Source organism: Lethenteron reissneri, chromosome 28, assembly GCF_015708825.2.
Source record: "Lethenteron reissneri isolate LAM-NWPU_2019-01 chromosome 28, ASM1570882v1, whole genome shotgun sequence".
Classification (NCBI taxonomy): Eukaryota; Metazoa; Chordata; class Hyperoartia; order Petromyzontiformes; family Petromyzontidae; genus Lethenteron; species Lethenteron reissneri.
In genome coordinates this window covers 2484759-2497308 of record NC_083806.1, presented here as the reverse complement: position 1 = coordinate 2497308, position 12550 = coordinate 2484759, and the positions used below count along the sequence as shown (strand labels likewise).

Below are 12550 nucleotides of genomic sequence, written 5' to 3'. Positions count from 1 at the left end.
TCTCTGTTTTGCAGTGTAATTCCTAGTATGCAACATCTCTTATCTTCTATTTCTCAGTGTCCGTGTTTCCAATCCATGTGTTACAACAGATGATAACTTGACACGGAAATTCACGTTGGCCTATTCAGTAGCAAGAAACTTATACAATATGAATTATTTTTTAAAGTATTAAACATAGCAATGACTGGCAAAATTTATGAGGCTTTAATATGTGTATTACTTTTAAAAGTTTAGCTTCGATTCAACAATTGCAGCAATGCCTATAGACACACTTACAAAATATAATTCTTCAGATACTTAATTAATCCTTTTTAAAATCCTAATTAAACATGTAATTTACTGTTTAGCATTCCAATACTAGACTATTATAATAAATGGAGCTATACTCTTATGTAATTCTGAAAAGCTCATTCCCTAATTATGTCATCTAATTTTGAGGATTTATAAATCGCAGTGCAGTGAAAACAAGCTGTCCATTTTATTGCGCCAATAATTCATAAACGCGTCGGCAATGGTCCTGTTCATTGCAGCACTGCTTGCTTTTGACGTTGCAGGTGATATGTCCACGATCTCTTTGGAAACGTCCACATTTCCCGAGCAGATAAGTGTGGAGAGCCAAGATGAAGAGGTAATGATGCTTGTCTGGCCCTGTACTTTCACTTTTTTTTTATTTTTCGCACTCCCCAGTCGACCCAAAAGCCATCTTACTGCTCATTTCTAAGATTACAATGATTGTACTTTTAATGAAAGATGTCTGCTTGAAAAAAATGCGGCACGTCTCCATTCAGCCATAGCCCTTTTGGCAGCACGAGACTGACTCTACTGGAAACAGGAATAAAACAGGGACCCAGCGACACGAATCAGACTTCAACGACCCTTTAACAACCTCACATACAAGAATAATAATGTATCGCACATAGCACCATTCATGCAAACCGCATCTTGAAAACTCTTTAGAATTTGTAATCTGCACAATTGTCGCTTGGAGGCATGGGAAAACCATGGACACACGCAGCGAGGTAGCCACATCCTGCGCAACCAACAATTACCAGGTTCTGTGGTCCTATATTGGATGTTTGGCCCACTCCATGAACACGTTTTTTATACTTGTGGGAGGAAACTGGAGTACCAGGAGAAAACCGACGTGCGCGAGGTGGGTAACGCTCAATCGCCGTAGAGATTGAAATTAATCCGCTTGCTGTATTAGCGTACCATTGAAAGTCAGACGATGGCTGTGCTGCACACAAACATTTACATTTGTATGCACGGTGTTACAAGTGACCTATGGGACAGTACCCATTTTCTGTCGCAGGAAGGTATGTCCAGGAGAGGGGAAGCGTGGGCCACGGAGCCTCGCGTGCTGCTGCTGGTGCTGCACGGCAACGGCCAGGAGCCAAAATTCACGGGCGCCCTCGGAGCGCGGTCATCGTCCAGGGACAGGGCGCCGTTTGTGACGGAGGCCAGGTTCGGTCGTTCCGGCAGCGGTGCTGCGGCGCAGGCGGGCGGTGCGGAGGCGCGGTGCGCGCACAAGGACGCTCTCAGCCTGCACTCGGCCATCGACGCCGTGAGCAGGGCACACTTCCCGGCTGCCGTGGGGCGCGTGAGCGTGAGGGCAGTGCCGTGTCCGCCCATCTGCGCCAGCGCCTTTGCCATCCTTACGCAGTGAGCCCTCATCGCTGTCCCACCATTGCTCGCGTGCGCATGTTAACGTTGCAAGTACTGGGTTAACAGAAAGCCGAAGTGAAGGATTTTCCACTCCGTGGAAAAAATCTGTTTCGAGTTTCCGACGGAATCCTTCATCTCTCGATGTGTGACGCTGCGTAATTATAAAATAATTTGGAAAGAACAAACAAAACAATCCTATACAGTGAGTCATTCCAACAATTACTCAGCAAACAGCCCACGCTAAGTGATATTCCATGAAACAAATTTACTCAACACCCATAGTCAATGAACCATTTTATGTAAGTGTGTACGTTTAATGGATTGTCATTCTTACCGTATTAGCTTCCTTTATTTACTGTAGTGTTTGCACTGAATACTATGTCTATTTGCAATAGTTAAAATGACAAATGTGTGTACCTTCACAGATATATTTAGCGGGAAGTACCCGGCGTTGCCCGGGCGAAAAATAAATTTCAAAACTTCTCTTAAAAACATTACATATACATACACAGATACTAAGCTATTGTGAAAGCCTGGTGGGCCGTTTGTCCATTTCTCCACTAACACAATTATAAGAGGCTTGCAGAAGTCCAAAAAGTTATAGAAAGTGGGGGGTAAATAGTTGATATAAAAGGTTTCAAAAAAATGTTGACCCCCCCCCTCAAAAAATATTTTTACCCCCGTGTAGGTATATATACCTACACACCCTACATACAACAAGTTAAGTAGCATCTATTGACTCTGTAGTTGTATCTACTGACTGTACAGTAGTATCGACTGAGCCAGTAGTAGCTACTGACTGTATAGTAGTATTTACTGACTGTAGTAACTACTGACCGCATTAGTATCTACTGTCCCTACAGTCGTATCTACCGACTCTATAGTAGTATCTACTGACTGTATAGTAGTATCTACTGACTGTAGCAGTATTTACTGACCGTAGTAGTATATATTGACTGTTTTAGTATCTACTAAGTATATAGTAATATCTATCAACTCGAAAGCAGTATCTACTATCACTACAGCAGTGCATATCGTCTGCGGTGGTACCTGCTATGATTACAGTAGTACATACTGACTGTGGTGGTATCCTGCTATGACTACAGCAGTGCATACCGACTGTGGTGGTACCTGCTATGATTACAGCAGTGCATACTGACTATGGTGGTATCCTGCTATGACTACAGCAGTGCAGAGTGACTGTGGTGGTACCTGCTTTCACTACAGCAGTGCATACTGACTGTGGTGGTACCTGCTTTCACTACAGCAGTGCATACCGACTGTGATGGTACCTATCATGACAGCAGTGCATACCGACTGCGGTGGTACCTGCTATCACTACTGCAGTGCATACCGACTGTGGTGGTACATGCTATGATTACAGCAGTGCATACTGACTGTGCTGGTACCTGCTATGATTACAGCAGTGCATACTGACTGTGGTGGTACCTGCTATCACTGCAGTAGTACATGCTGACTCTATAGCAGTATATATCGACTCTATAGCACAAAATAATAACTTGACAGAGGTCTGTCGTGAGGCCTAGTCCCGTGCAGAGCCCCCAGCCTCGCCTAGATTGCCCAGCTGGCCGAGGTGGCACCTTGGCAGGCTGGGCCGCTACCCCCGCCCCCCACACCATCCCCCCCACCCGCTCTACAATAATCGTATCTAAGAGCTATAATATTAGTATCTACCGACCCTATAGTAGTAAGTGCACACATTAGGGTGGGGGGGGGAGAAGAGGACATGACACTTTGAAGAATAGACCTCGGCATTGTGTTTATTTCTTTTGCATTTTTAACGCGAAAGATAATTCCCCCCCCCCCCTCCCAACGAACGGTCAACTTTGTCGCGCATGCGCAAATGCGTGCTTTGGCGCGCGCTGAGCGGTGTAATGAAATAAATAAATAATAGCGCTAAATTGTTCATTTAACTACTTTAAAGTTGACGTATGGGAAAATGGAAGAGTGCTGGCTCACCACGGGGCTTATGGCGTGGTACCCGGCTACTTTTTTTTTTTAAACGTCAACTTCACGGTTTGCGAGCAAAATCCTTCGCAAGTTTCGTACACAGACAGACAGACACAGAGACAGACAGACAGACAAAACAATTCATTTATAAGTAAGATTTCACACCAAGGTGCGCGTTATCAAATTTCCAGTAGTGCAGGATAACATATAAAGGTATCATCAACGTGCACTGACCAGCGCGGTGAATTATGGTCAAAATAAAAAAAACACACGCCATGAGGAGTCCTTCATCCGATCATAGATTTATAAAAATAGCTGAAAATAATACTTGAAAGAATGACAGGTGATCTTTCCGGAATGTCTTCGAAATGCATTTCACACTGGGAAGCCTCTCAAGGAGGGGCGCTGCTGCACTGGGATGTTTGACGAATTGATAATGAGATTTTAGATTCTTGCGGCAAGACACCGGAGAGCCCTGAGAAAGCTCAGCACGCAGAGGAGGGGGTGAGGCTCCAAGCCCCCGACAGGGAGGTTCAAGAATCCGTTGCTGTACTTCCATCTTCCTGCCACTGTGTAACGAGCTCCAACACGGGTTACCATATTTTCCACAAAACAAACCCAGACAATATTACTCAGTCTAAGTCTATTAAAACTGCAGTACACGGTAATACAATTCACCACAACACCAGTACCAAATCAATTCCTGCCACCCGAACACCGACGCCAATTCCCGCATGGTCCGGGTGGAACCCTGGAGAGGCGGCAATCCTTGCCCGAACTTTACATCACCCGCTGCTTCCAAATAGTCACCGATCCGAGTACTAATTAGGCTCAACTCTGGCACTGTTCATGAATTTTTTAAAAATCCAGATTGCGGGTGGATACATTGCCCCTATCTGGGGATCACAACTGAGAGTGCAGTCCTCGGGATATAAAAAAGCAGAGCCAGGGAAATCCCTCCATCCCCACCATGACATCGCTGCTTGGTGCACACAGACATGTGAGGGGCCTCCTCCTCTCTCTGTGCAGACTGAGTCCGCACGGCTCTGACGCGAGCTGTGAGCCCAGCAACTCGGCCCCGGCGTCTCTGTCCGTGCTGCCGCTCCTGGCGACATCCAGCCCCCATTACCAGGAGGCCGTGAGCACTCTGATCCACCGGATCAACCACGCTCACCGCGCCTTCCTCTCCTCCTCCGAGGGCACTGCATTTCAAGGGAAGGTCAGCAGATGGCACCTTCATGAAGGGGAGGGAAATATTAGTGGGTTTTAACGTCAAGGGAAGGGATGAGGAATGAAAATAAATACAGGGACAGTACAGGGACAGCAGGTCGCTGGATACGAATGGCATAGAAGGACAGGTACGAGACTGACATCATTGAGAAGTGTGGAGGAAAGGCATGGGAGAGAAGGGGGAGTCAATAAAGGGTGTTTGATGATGAGTTAGCAACCGAAGTAACAGGAGCAGCAAAAGCAAATAAAGGTAAGATCCAATTGAATAAGTACGTGGTATGATGCAAACCGGCCAGGTGGCTCAGCGGTAGAGCGAGCGGCTCACAATCAGAAAGTGGTCAGGGAAGGCTCGTGTTTAAATGAGTATAACGAAACAACAGCAGTGACTTTGGCCATCATGACTTCTTCATCAAAACAATATACTCCAGTGTACAAAGCAACATCATGTGGCAAACCTCCTTCAGGAGTACGCATCGAGCTGGCAATGATGCCTCGGCTGCTACCTCTTTTTTTCCAGCCGCCAGCGCCACGTTCTACTACTGTGGGTTATTGTTTGGGGCAATGACGCGGCCCGGTGATAGCGCGTTCATTGGCTGCTGCAGAGGTTTATGGTTCGAGCCCAGAGGCCACCCTGGTGTATTAACGATGACGTACCACGTGGCATCTGCTTTACAGTGGACGTTAAAAGGTCACGTGACGTCATTCAACAAAAGAGTAGGTAGGCCACTGTGTGCTGGCATCGTGGTATACATTTGCTATATTGTAAAAATTACTCTAAAACGTACTTAATTAAGAAACACATAGCAATCGTCACCCATTACTGAAACGATTTTAGCAGGACCCTCCTGAAAAAAGTCTTCATGAAATAACTAAGAAATAGAACAGTTTCACGATGACCAACATCGCATTGGTGTGTATGCGTTTGCGGTCACATGTTCCGTGCGCATGTCTCCTGGCAGGTGTGCTTGGTGGGAGACGGCGTGGGTGGGATCATGGGGTTCGATGCCCTGTGCTGGAGCAAACGGGCACCAAGCGACAGCTGGGACAGCAGCCGACAGGGAAGCTTTAAGAGCAGCTCGGTACGATAGCTTAGTCTCGCGCTCAAACATGTTTTCAGACAAAAAAAATTACTCTCGCAAATCACCAAGCAGGCCTTTTCAACATACTGTATTTTCACTTTGAGTTGTCAAGAGCACCTAGCCGAGTTTCCTGACATACACTCGTTATGTGCAGCAAATGCTCTTCGTGCAGTGGTTTTGTGCACTTCTCTGTAACCTAGTGACCTGAGTTTGATTCCCGGCTCTAGCTGACATCAGAGGCAAGTTATTTCTAAACTGGTCCTGTTATTCTCCACGAACATCCTGGAATGACCAGAGTGGTGAAGTGTGGTGAAACTATCTCCATGCCCGACACGGCATCCAGCACTAATTAAGTTCTAATTAATAGTAATCCATTTCCACGGGTAACAAAATACATAAGCAAATATGCCTCCTTCCCACATTTATCTCGCCACGTAAATAAAGTATTGTTTACAAATCCCATCAGCCACATAGCCTTCTAGGAGTGCATATTATCCACAATATGGGTTCAATACAAGCACACTATAGACTGGTTCAACATTCAGTGCCTGTTCAGTAGAGTTGGGTTGATTCATTGTTATGTTTGTGTTATGTATTACCAAACGCTTCCTTTGAACAGTTTGCCATGCACGTCACAGTATATAGAGCGCCAGGCATAGGACTTGTACTTTTGAGGTAACAGTGCAGTCGCTTGGTCCATCCTCCCTTGCTGGTGGCACGTAGGACAGTAACCCAGCATCGCCGGCTGGAGAGCCTCTCAGCTGCCCTCACGGCCACCAGGCCCGTGGCTCCCCCCTGGCCAGCAGCCGAGGCCTGAGCCGCAGTGAACAAGAGCTGCTCGTCAACATGAGCGACCTGCCGCCCTGTCGGCTGGAGAGGAAGCGGCCCGGGCCCTGTGTGGCACTGGGGCACCTCCACCTGCACCAGGCCTCTCTCGCCAGGTACGCGGAATGCCACGGTGACGCGACGGCTCAGCGGCTACGTGCCGTTCACGCGATGAACCCTAAAGCCACGCAAGCGGCGGTTGCCGGCCTTCCTAGACCCACGGACCGGACCACCATGCACTCGAAATCGTAGAATCCACATCATCTCCTACTGGGAGAATAATGCCCACTGGAAGGCCAGTGGCAAGTCACATAGTGTAGCAAAAGGACAGCTGCCTTTGAGGGTCCCCTTCGAATATTCGAGACGATATGTGATGTAATTCGCTTTGAGTTGCCAAGGTATCTTAGCAAGTGTCGTTTGCTTGTAAAATATTTTGAATTGTTGTTATTATAATACATATTAGAATGAGATGGGTTGCATGCCGTGATGGAGATGTGACGGGAGATGATGGTGCACCATAGCAGAACTTCTGAGAACACCAAACACATACTGGTACTTTTTAGAATGGTTCCTATTTCTACACTATGATGTTTCTGCAGAGGGGAAATAGAAGCGTGTTCGTGAGTGTTTAATGGTATGCTGTGGAGAGAGTGGTGAAGTTTCCATACATAGGCAATGTGCTTATGACCAGCTCCGATTTTGCAGCAGAGGTCTCACTCTGAATTAGTCGGGCAGCATTACATTTTCATCAGCTGTGTAACATTGTGTGGAAGCCACCTGACCTGTCGTTCCGTGCGAAGCTCCGGGTTTTCTTGACCACAGTTGTGCCCTCCCTTCCCTATGCTTGCGAACGTGGACCCGTCTGAAAAAAACATCTGTGCTGGTTTGAAATATTCAGGTTGGCCTACCTACGATCCATCCTGGGATTAACCAGACTGGATTATGCGAGGAGCTCAGATATCCTTTAAAGATCTGACAGGCAAGGGTGAAATGGCTGGCTCATATAGCCTGCATATCCAGCCACCGCATGCCCAAACTACTTCTGTTTGGCCATATATATGTATGTAGGTATGTTGAACTTCTTTCTCACCGTACATAGCCAACCGTGCTAATCGGAGGAAGCTGAACAGGTGCATCATGGGGAGGATGTGGACCTGAGTGATCTTGACGATAACTGGTAACAGCGCTGTCAAGATCGACCTTTGTGGAGGAGGCTCGTGAAGGGCGCGCATGGGCAGTTGGAGGCAATTTACCTCCAACAACAATAGAGGGCAGAGAAGTGACATTCACAATAATAAGTGGAGTGTATGGTGGCTAAAACGCAGCAAGTAGGCAGTGGGGTCCATACGTGGTGTATCCGTGTCATCTCAGCCAATCAATCCATAACACCTGGGTCTGTTCCGTGACCTCCGCCAGCGAGCCCTCAAAATTTCACGTGGCCTAACAGTGCACCTAGCCTGGCGCATGCACCATGGTAATGTCACCGCTACTTCGAGTGAGTGGCAACTGCTTTTTGACGAGGGAACGCGTAAGTAAGCGAGTGAGTGTCTGTGTGAACACGGGCGGCAGATAGAACATATTTCATACCGACACTTCTACATTTATCGCTGGTCGCGCGGCATGCCGGCTAAAATTGCTGTCTCGTGCGGAGTGTGCATGGCTGCTTCACTCGGGATGAGGTGGAGACTCGGCGATGGAGCAGTTCCTCGGCGACCGACTCCGCCCCTGCTCCCCCTCGCCTCGAATTCCTGGTGTCCGACTTCTTCCTGCTGGGCTCGCCTCTGGCACTGGTGCTCACTCTGCGGCGTCTCGCCCTCCCCTCCAACAGCCGTATGCTCCCGCCCGCGGCGTGCTCTCACGTCGTCATCATCATCAGCCATGATCGATCCACTGCTGAATGAAGGCCTCGCCAAAGGCGTCACCACCTTTCACGATCTTGCGATGCAATCATCCATCTGGCACTCGCACACGAACCGGTCCCATCGCTGCATCCCCGAGGACGTGTTCCATTCCTTGGTTGCCATTTAGTCGTTATTCTTGACCACCGTCCATCGTACCTTCTGGCCGTGGAGTGTCCTGGCCAAGGCCACTTTCCTTCAAAGCTTGAATTATGTCATTAACCTCCGTATGTTCTCTTATCCAAGTGTCTCTCAATGTTATTCTAAGCACGCATATCTTCACGTTTGTTTGCATATTTTTTCCAGTTTTTATGCTATATTTCACAAATGACTATGTTTATGAACCATACATCTCCATTACTATAAAAGGCAAAGTTGTGAATATGTGTGTCTGTTGAAAATGTTTAGCGTACTTCCTGACATGCAACAAACTGGAAATTTGCCATGTTGGTACTTTCCAGACTGTACACCATGCAAAAATTAAAAAAATACACTTTTGTTTTTTTTTGGTTGGGGGGGGGAGCTCAATAATGCATTTATATTTTGCACGGCAAGTGAGCAGTGACGTCAAATCTGTCACGTGACCCGCGCAAGTGAAAGCGTAACGCATTGTAGTGTAGTGGCTAGCGCGCCGCGCTACGAACCCGGCTACCCGAATTCGATTCCCACGGCCACAACTGGTGACTTATTTTAACCGGTCCTGGGCCTCCCCTAGGTCGACTCAGCCTCAAACGAGTAACTGGTGTGGTGTGTGAACATCGCCACTGGGGAGACAAAGGCGGCCGGGCGTGGTGAATCCAAGTCCCGGGCGAAGTCGGGTAGTAAAGCTAGTATGTTATACAAGGTAGCATTTTCACAGCCAATTTTGAATTCAATTAAATGAAGGTGGCCGGTTGGCTTAGAGATTAGAGCACGGAGCTGCCACCGCTGAGTTCGAATCCAGATCCAATTGCCTGTGATGGATTCAACTGGGTTATCAAGTATAGTGAGTCGATGGTGTCAGCTTTGTTGCTTTAGATTAGTGGTTCCTAACCTGGGGTGTCCTTTCTGAGAACCAAAGGGGTGCAGGCTGCAGTAAAGGTTAAGGACCACTGCTTTAGACTCAAGCAGAGAACCATAGACTCACTCACGCAGAAAACAGAGAGAATCGACTCACATAGAGACTTATACAGAGATCCACAAACTTGCATAGACCCACAGACTCGTATAGACTCAAATAGAGTGGATTTGTATGAAGAGGGTACGCACGTTTAGTGAGTTGATGGTCCCAGCCTGATCACCATGACTGCACAACAAAACACATCACATTAACTTTGGTTCTGTACGTAATTTGGCTCAATTCCAGCTATGAGAATTAAAAATATCAGTTGACTGTCACGTGACAAACATGACTCTGCAGCAGGGCTGGTGGGAAATTTCTGCCCCCTAGTTTGTGGATCAGAAATCACTTAAAGGGATTTCAGAAGCAGTGCCGTGATATTTACTTCTATAAACCAGTTTTTAATCATGGAGGTTTGCATCTCTCTGTGAGAGTTCCAAATAAAACCGTCATCTCCTGACATAATCAGCATATATTTTGGGGAAAAGTAAAGAAAGTAAAGTGAATGAGTGAATTTCTAACATCAGGTGCACTCCTGTCCAGATAAAATGTGTACAGTCCCACTTATGTGATTGTGTTTATCAACGTATACAACGTTTCATATACTGGTGATTGGCTCTCCAAAAGGATATTTTGTTCATGAACACAACATTGCATCTTTTGATCCGACCAGAAGGTAATGCAGAGGACGTAGATACTTTTTTACTTAGAATTTGTTTTCTAAGTTCAGGTGATGCAATATGGCTTGGTGCAAAAATCCACTGTAATTTTCATGAGGTTATATAATATTTTCAGAATACATTTTAAGCTAGGATTGTCGATGGGAGCGACAATTTGTCCCCCACCCCCATATTTCAACGAAACCCAAGAATTATTGCTTGAAACTATTTTTCTCTCCGTGCAGTTTCCCAGTTGCGGCCGGCATGCCAGCAGATCTACAACATCTTCCATCCCGCCGACCTGTCTGCGTGTCGCCTGGAGCCTCTGTTTGATCAACGTCTGACACAAATCCCTCCACACAGGGTACCCCGCTACCCCAGCCTGCAGATGGTGGAGAGGCATTCAACTCTGATGGGTAAGGATGGCCTAATCCCAAGTGGGTCACCGTGACCGGTGTTTAGGTCTTCATGGGAGAGATTTGTTACGTGATGTCTGCTCGAGAAACTTTGAATTTTCTTTGCAGATAGCAAAGGCAATGTACGAATACACAACACGATGTAATCATTCATGTAGTTCTGGAGAATATAAATGTAGTGACATCGCGGGCGCCACGTATATGTGGGTACAGTACTGGCCCTAGAGAGGCTTGGTGAGCACTGACTGGCAGTGCTGGATGGCACCACGCTTTGCGTGCAGTGCCGACCCCTACAGGATAGGGTGTGAGAGTACCGGCCATAGGAATGGGGTTTTAAGGGCCATGGCACTTTGGTTGACCCCGAAGGACACGTGACCGGTAAAGTCTCCACAAGGCCCCCAGGTGGGGGCTAGGGGTGGTCACGTGTCAGGGCCGGAAACTTGCTAGAGGAATCCAGAAGGTGGTCGTGGCTAAGGGCGGAGCCAGCCCCGCCACAGAGGATATAAGCCGGGTCCCCGAGAGGGACCGACTGCTGTTGTTCATCCTGAAGAATCTACGTCCTACAAGAGTCACCAACACGCGGACCCGGACCCAGGCCAGGGTCCGGTCCATCATAGCTAATTCCAGTGTAATTAGTGTAGATAGCCTGGTGGTCCACCATCATAGGTTGTTAATGTGTTAAGGGGCAGTAGCCAGTGTGTTGGTTTAATAAATGTGTTGCCTCCAAGAAGTGCGTCTGCGACTCAGCTGAACTCATTACATAAGTAATAGTTCTTCATTTATTTGGTTCTCATACGAGCAAACTCTGGACTGGTTTCAACATTCAGTATCTCATCAGCAGTCAGCCTTACATACCCAATGCTGGATGAACTGCCAGGTGTTTATTGACAAGGGCCCTCTCTGTTAGATATGGGTCCTGTTAGATATGGGTCCGAAAACCTGCGTGTTAAACTATGGGTTCTAGTTTGACACAAAACTATAATGTGCTATAATTGTAAGAATTTGTATGAAACGGGTACACAATTCCAAAATGAAATCACACTGTTTATGTATGCCTACACTTTCTGTTTTGGAACTCACAGCGTCAGCAATTCAGCGCTACTTCGCGGAAGAGGCCGCACAAGTCGGAGACGTCCAACACAACCTGGCGAGGACAACGTTTGAGGCGCTTCCGGACGCAACTCGCCAATGCCCGGCAAAAGACCACAGCCCCATGCCAGCGGCGATATTCACGACCGCGGACATTAGTGGCAGTGAGTTGATTGTTGTTTTGCAAAGCCTCTGCATGTCATTGTGTTGGGCAAGTTTCCCTCCACTCTAGCCCCGATGGTTTATGAACGTCGGTGACAGCAGCCAGTGCAATGCGGTTGTCACTGTTATTTTTGACAATGTTGTACGTCTCTTTAGTTTACCTTTCATGATTGCATCACCTATTTAACAAAGCAGCCGATAATAGCGATGATGCATTGGCGGTGTGCTTGTCAACAATTCGTCAATAATAATGGCCTTGTAAGAAAAATTACATTGAACAAGTGACGTGTCGGGGCAATGGTCCTACTTCGTTGCATAGAGATGTGGACAATGAGGGTTGGAGACTGCACTTTATACATTGTTACCACTTTGTGGGGGAAGTCAACCGTGATTGTATGGGCTCACCCCCACCATAGAAATGTGAAATTTCCACCACTGGCTCAGTGCTGTAAACAGG

The 12550-nt window shown here is 47.2% G+C and overlaps 1 protein-coding gene across 3 annotated transcripts in view; it reads left to right on the top strand.

Moving 5' to 3' along the window:
- Positions 1 to 12550, top strand: part of LOC133348773 (membrane-associated phosphatidylinositol transfer protein 2-like) — a 31421-nt gene that overhangs the window by 10168 nt on the left and 8703 nt on the right. For all 3 annotated transcript variants that reach the window (XR_009755831.1, XM_061561760.1, XM_061561759.1), the window contains 8 exons: positions 555 to 628; positions 1313 to 1662; positions 4666 to 4855; positions 5826 to 5945; positions 6669 to 6886; positions 8422 to 8600; positions 10672 to 10842; positions 11925 to 12095. Coding sequence is in view for 2 of the 3 variants with exons in the window: in XM_061561759.1 (XP_061417743.1) it covers positions 555 to 628; positions 1313 to 1662; positions 4666 to 4855; positions 5826 to 5945; positions 6669 to 6886; positions 8422 to 8600; positions 10672 to 10842; positions 11925 to 12095 (1473 nt within the window). In the remaining variant the exon portion in view is untranslated. The remainder of the gene's footprint in view (positions 1 to 554; positions 629 to 1312; positions 1663 to 4665; positions 4856 to 5825; positions 5946 to 6668; positions 6887 to 8421; positions 8601 to 10671; positions 10843 to 11924; positions 12096 to 12550) is intronic.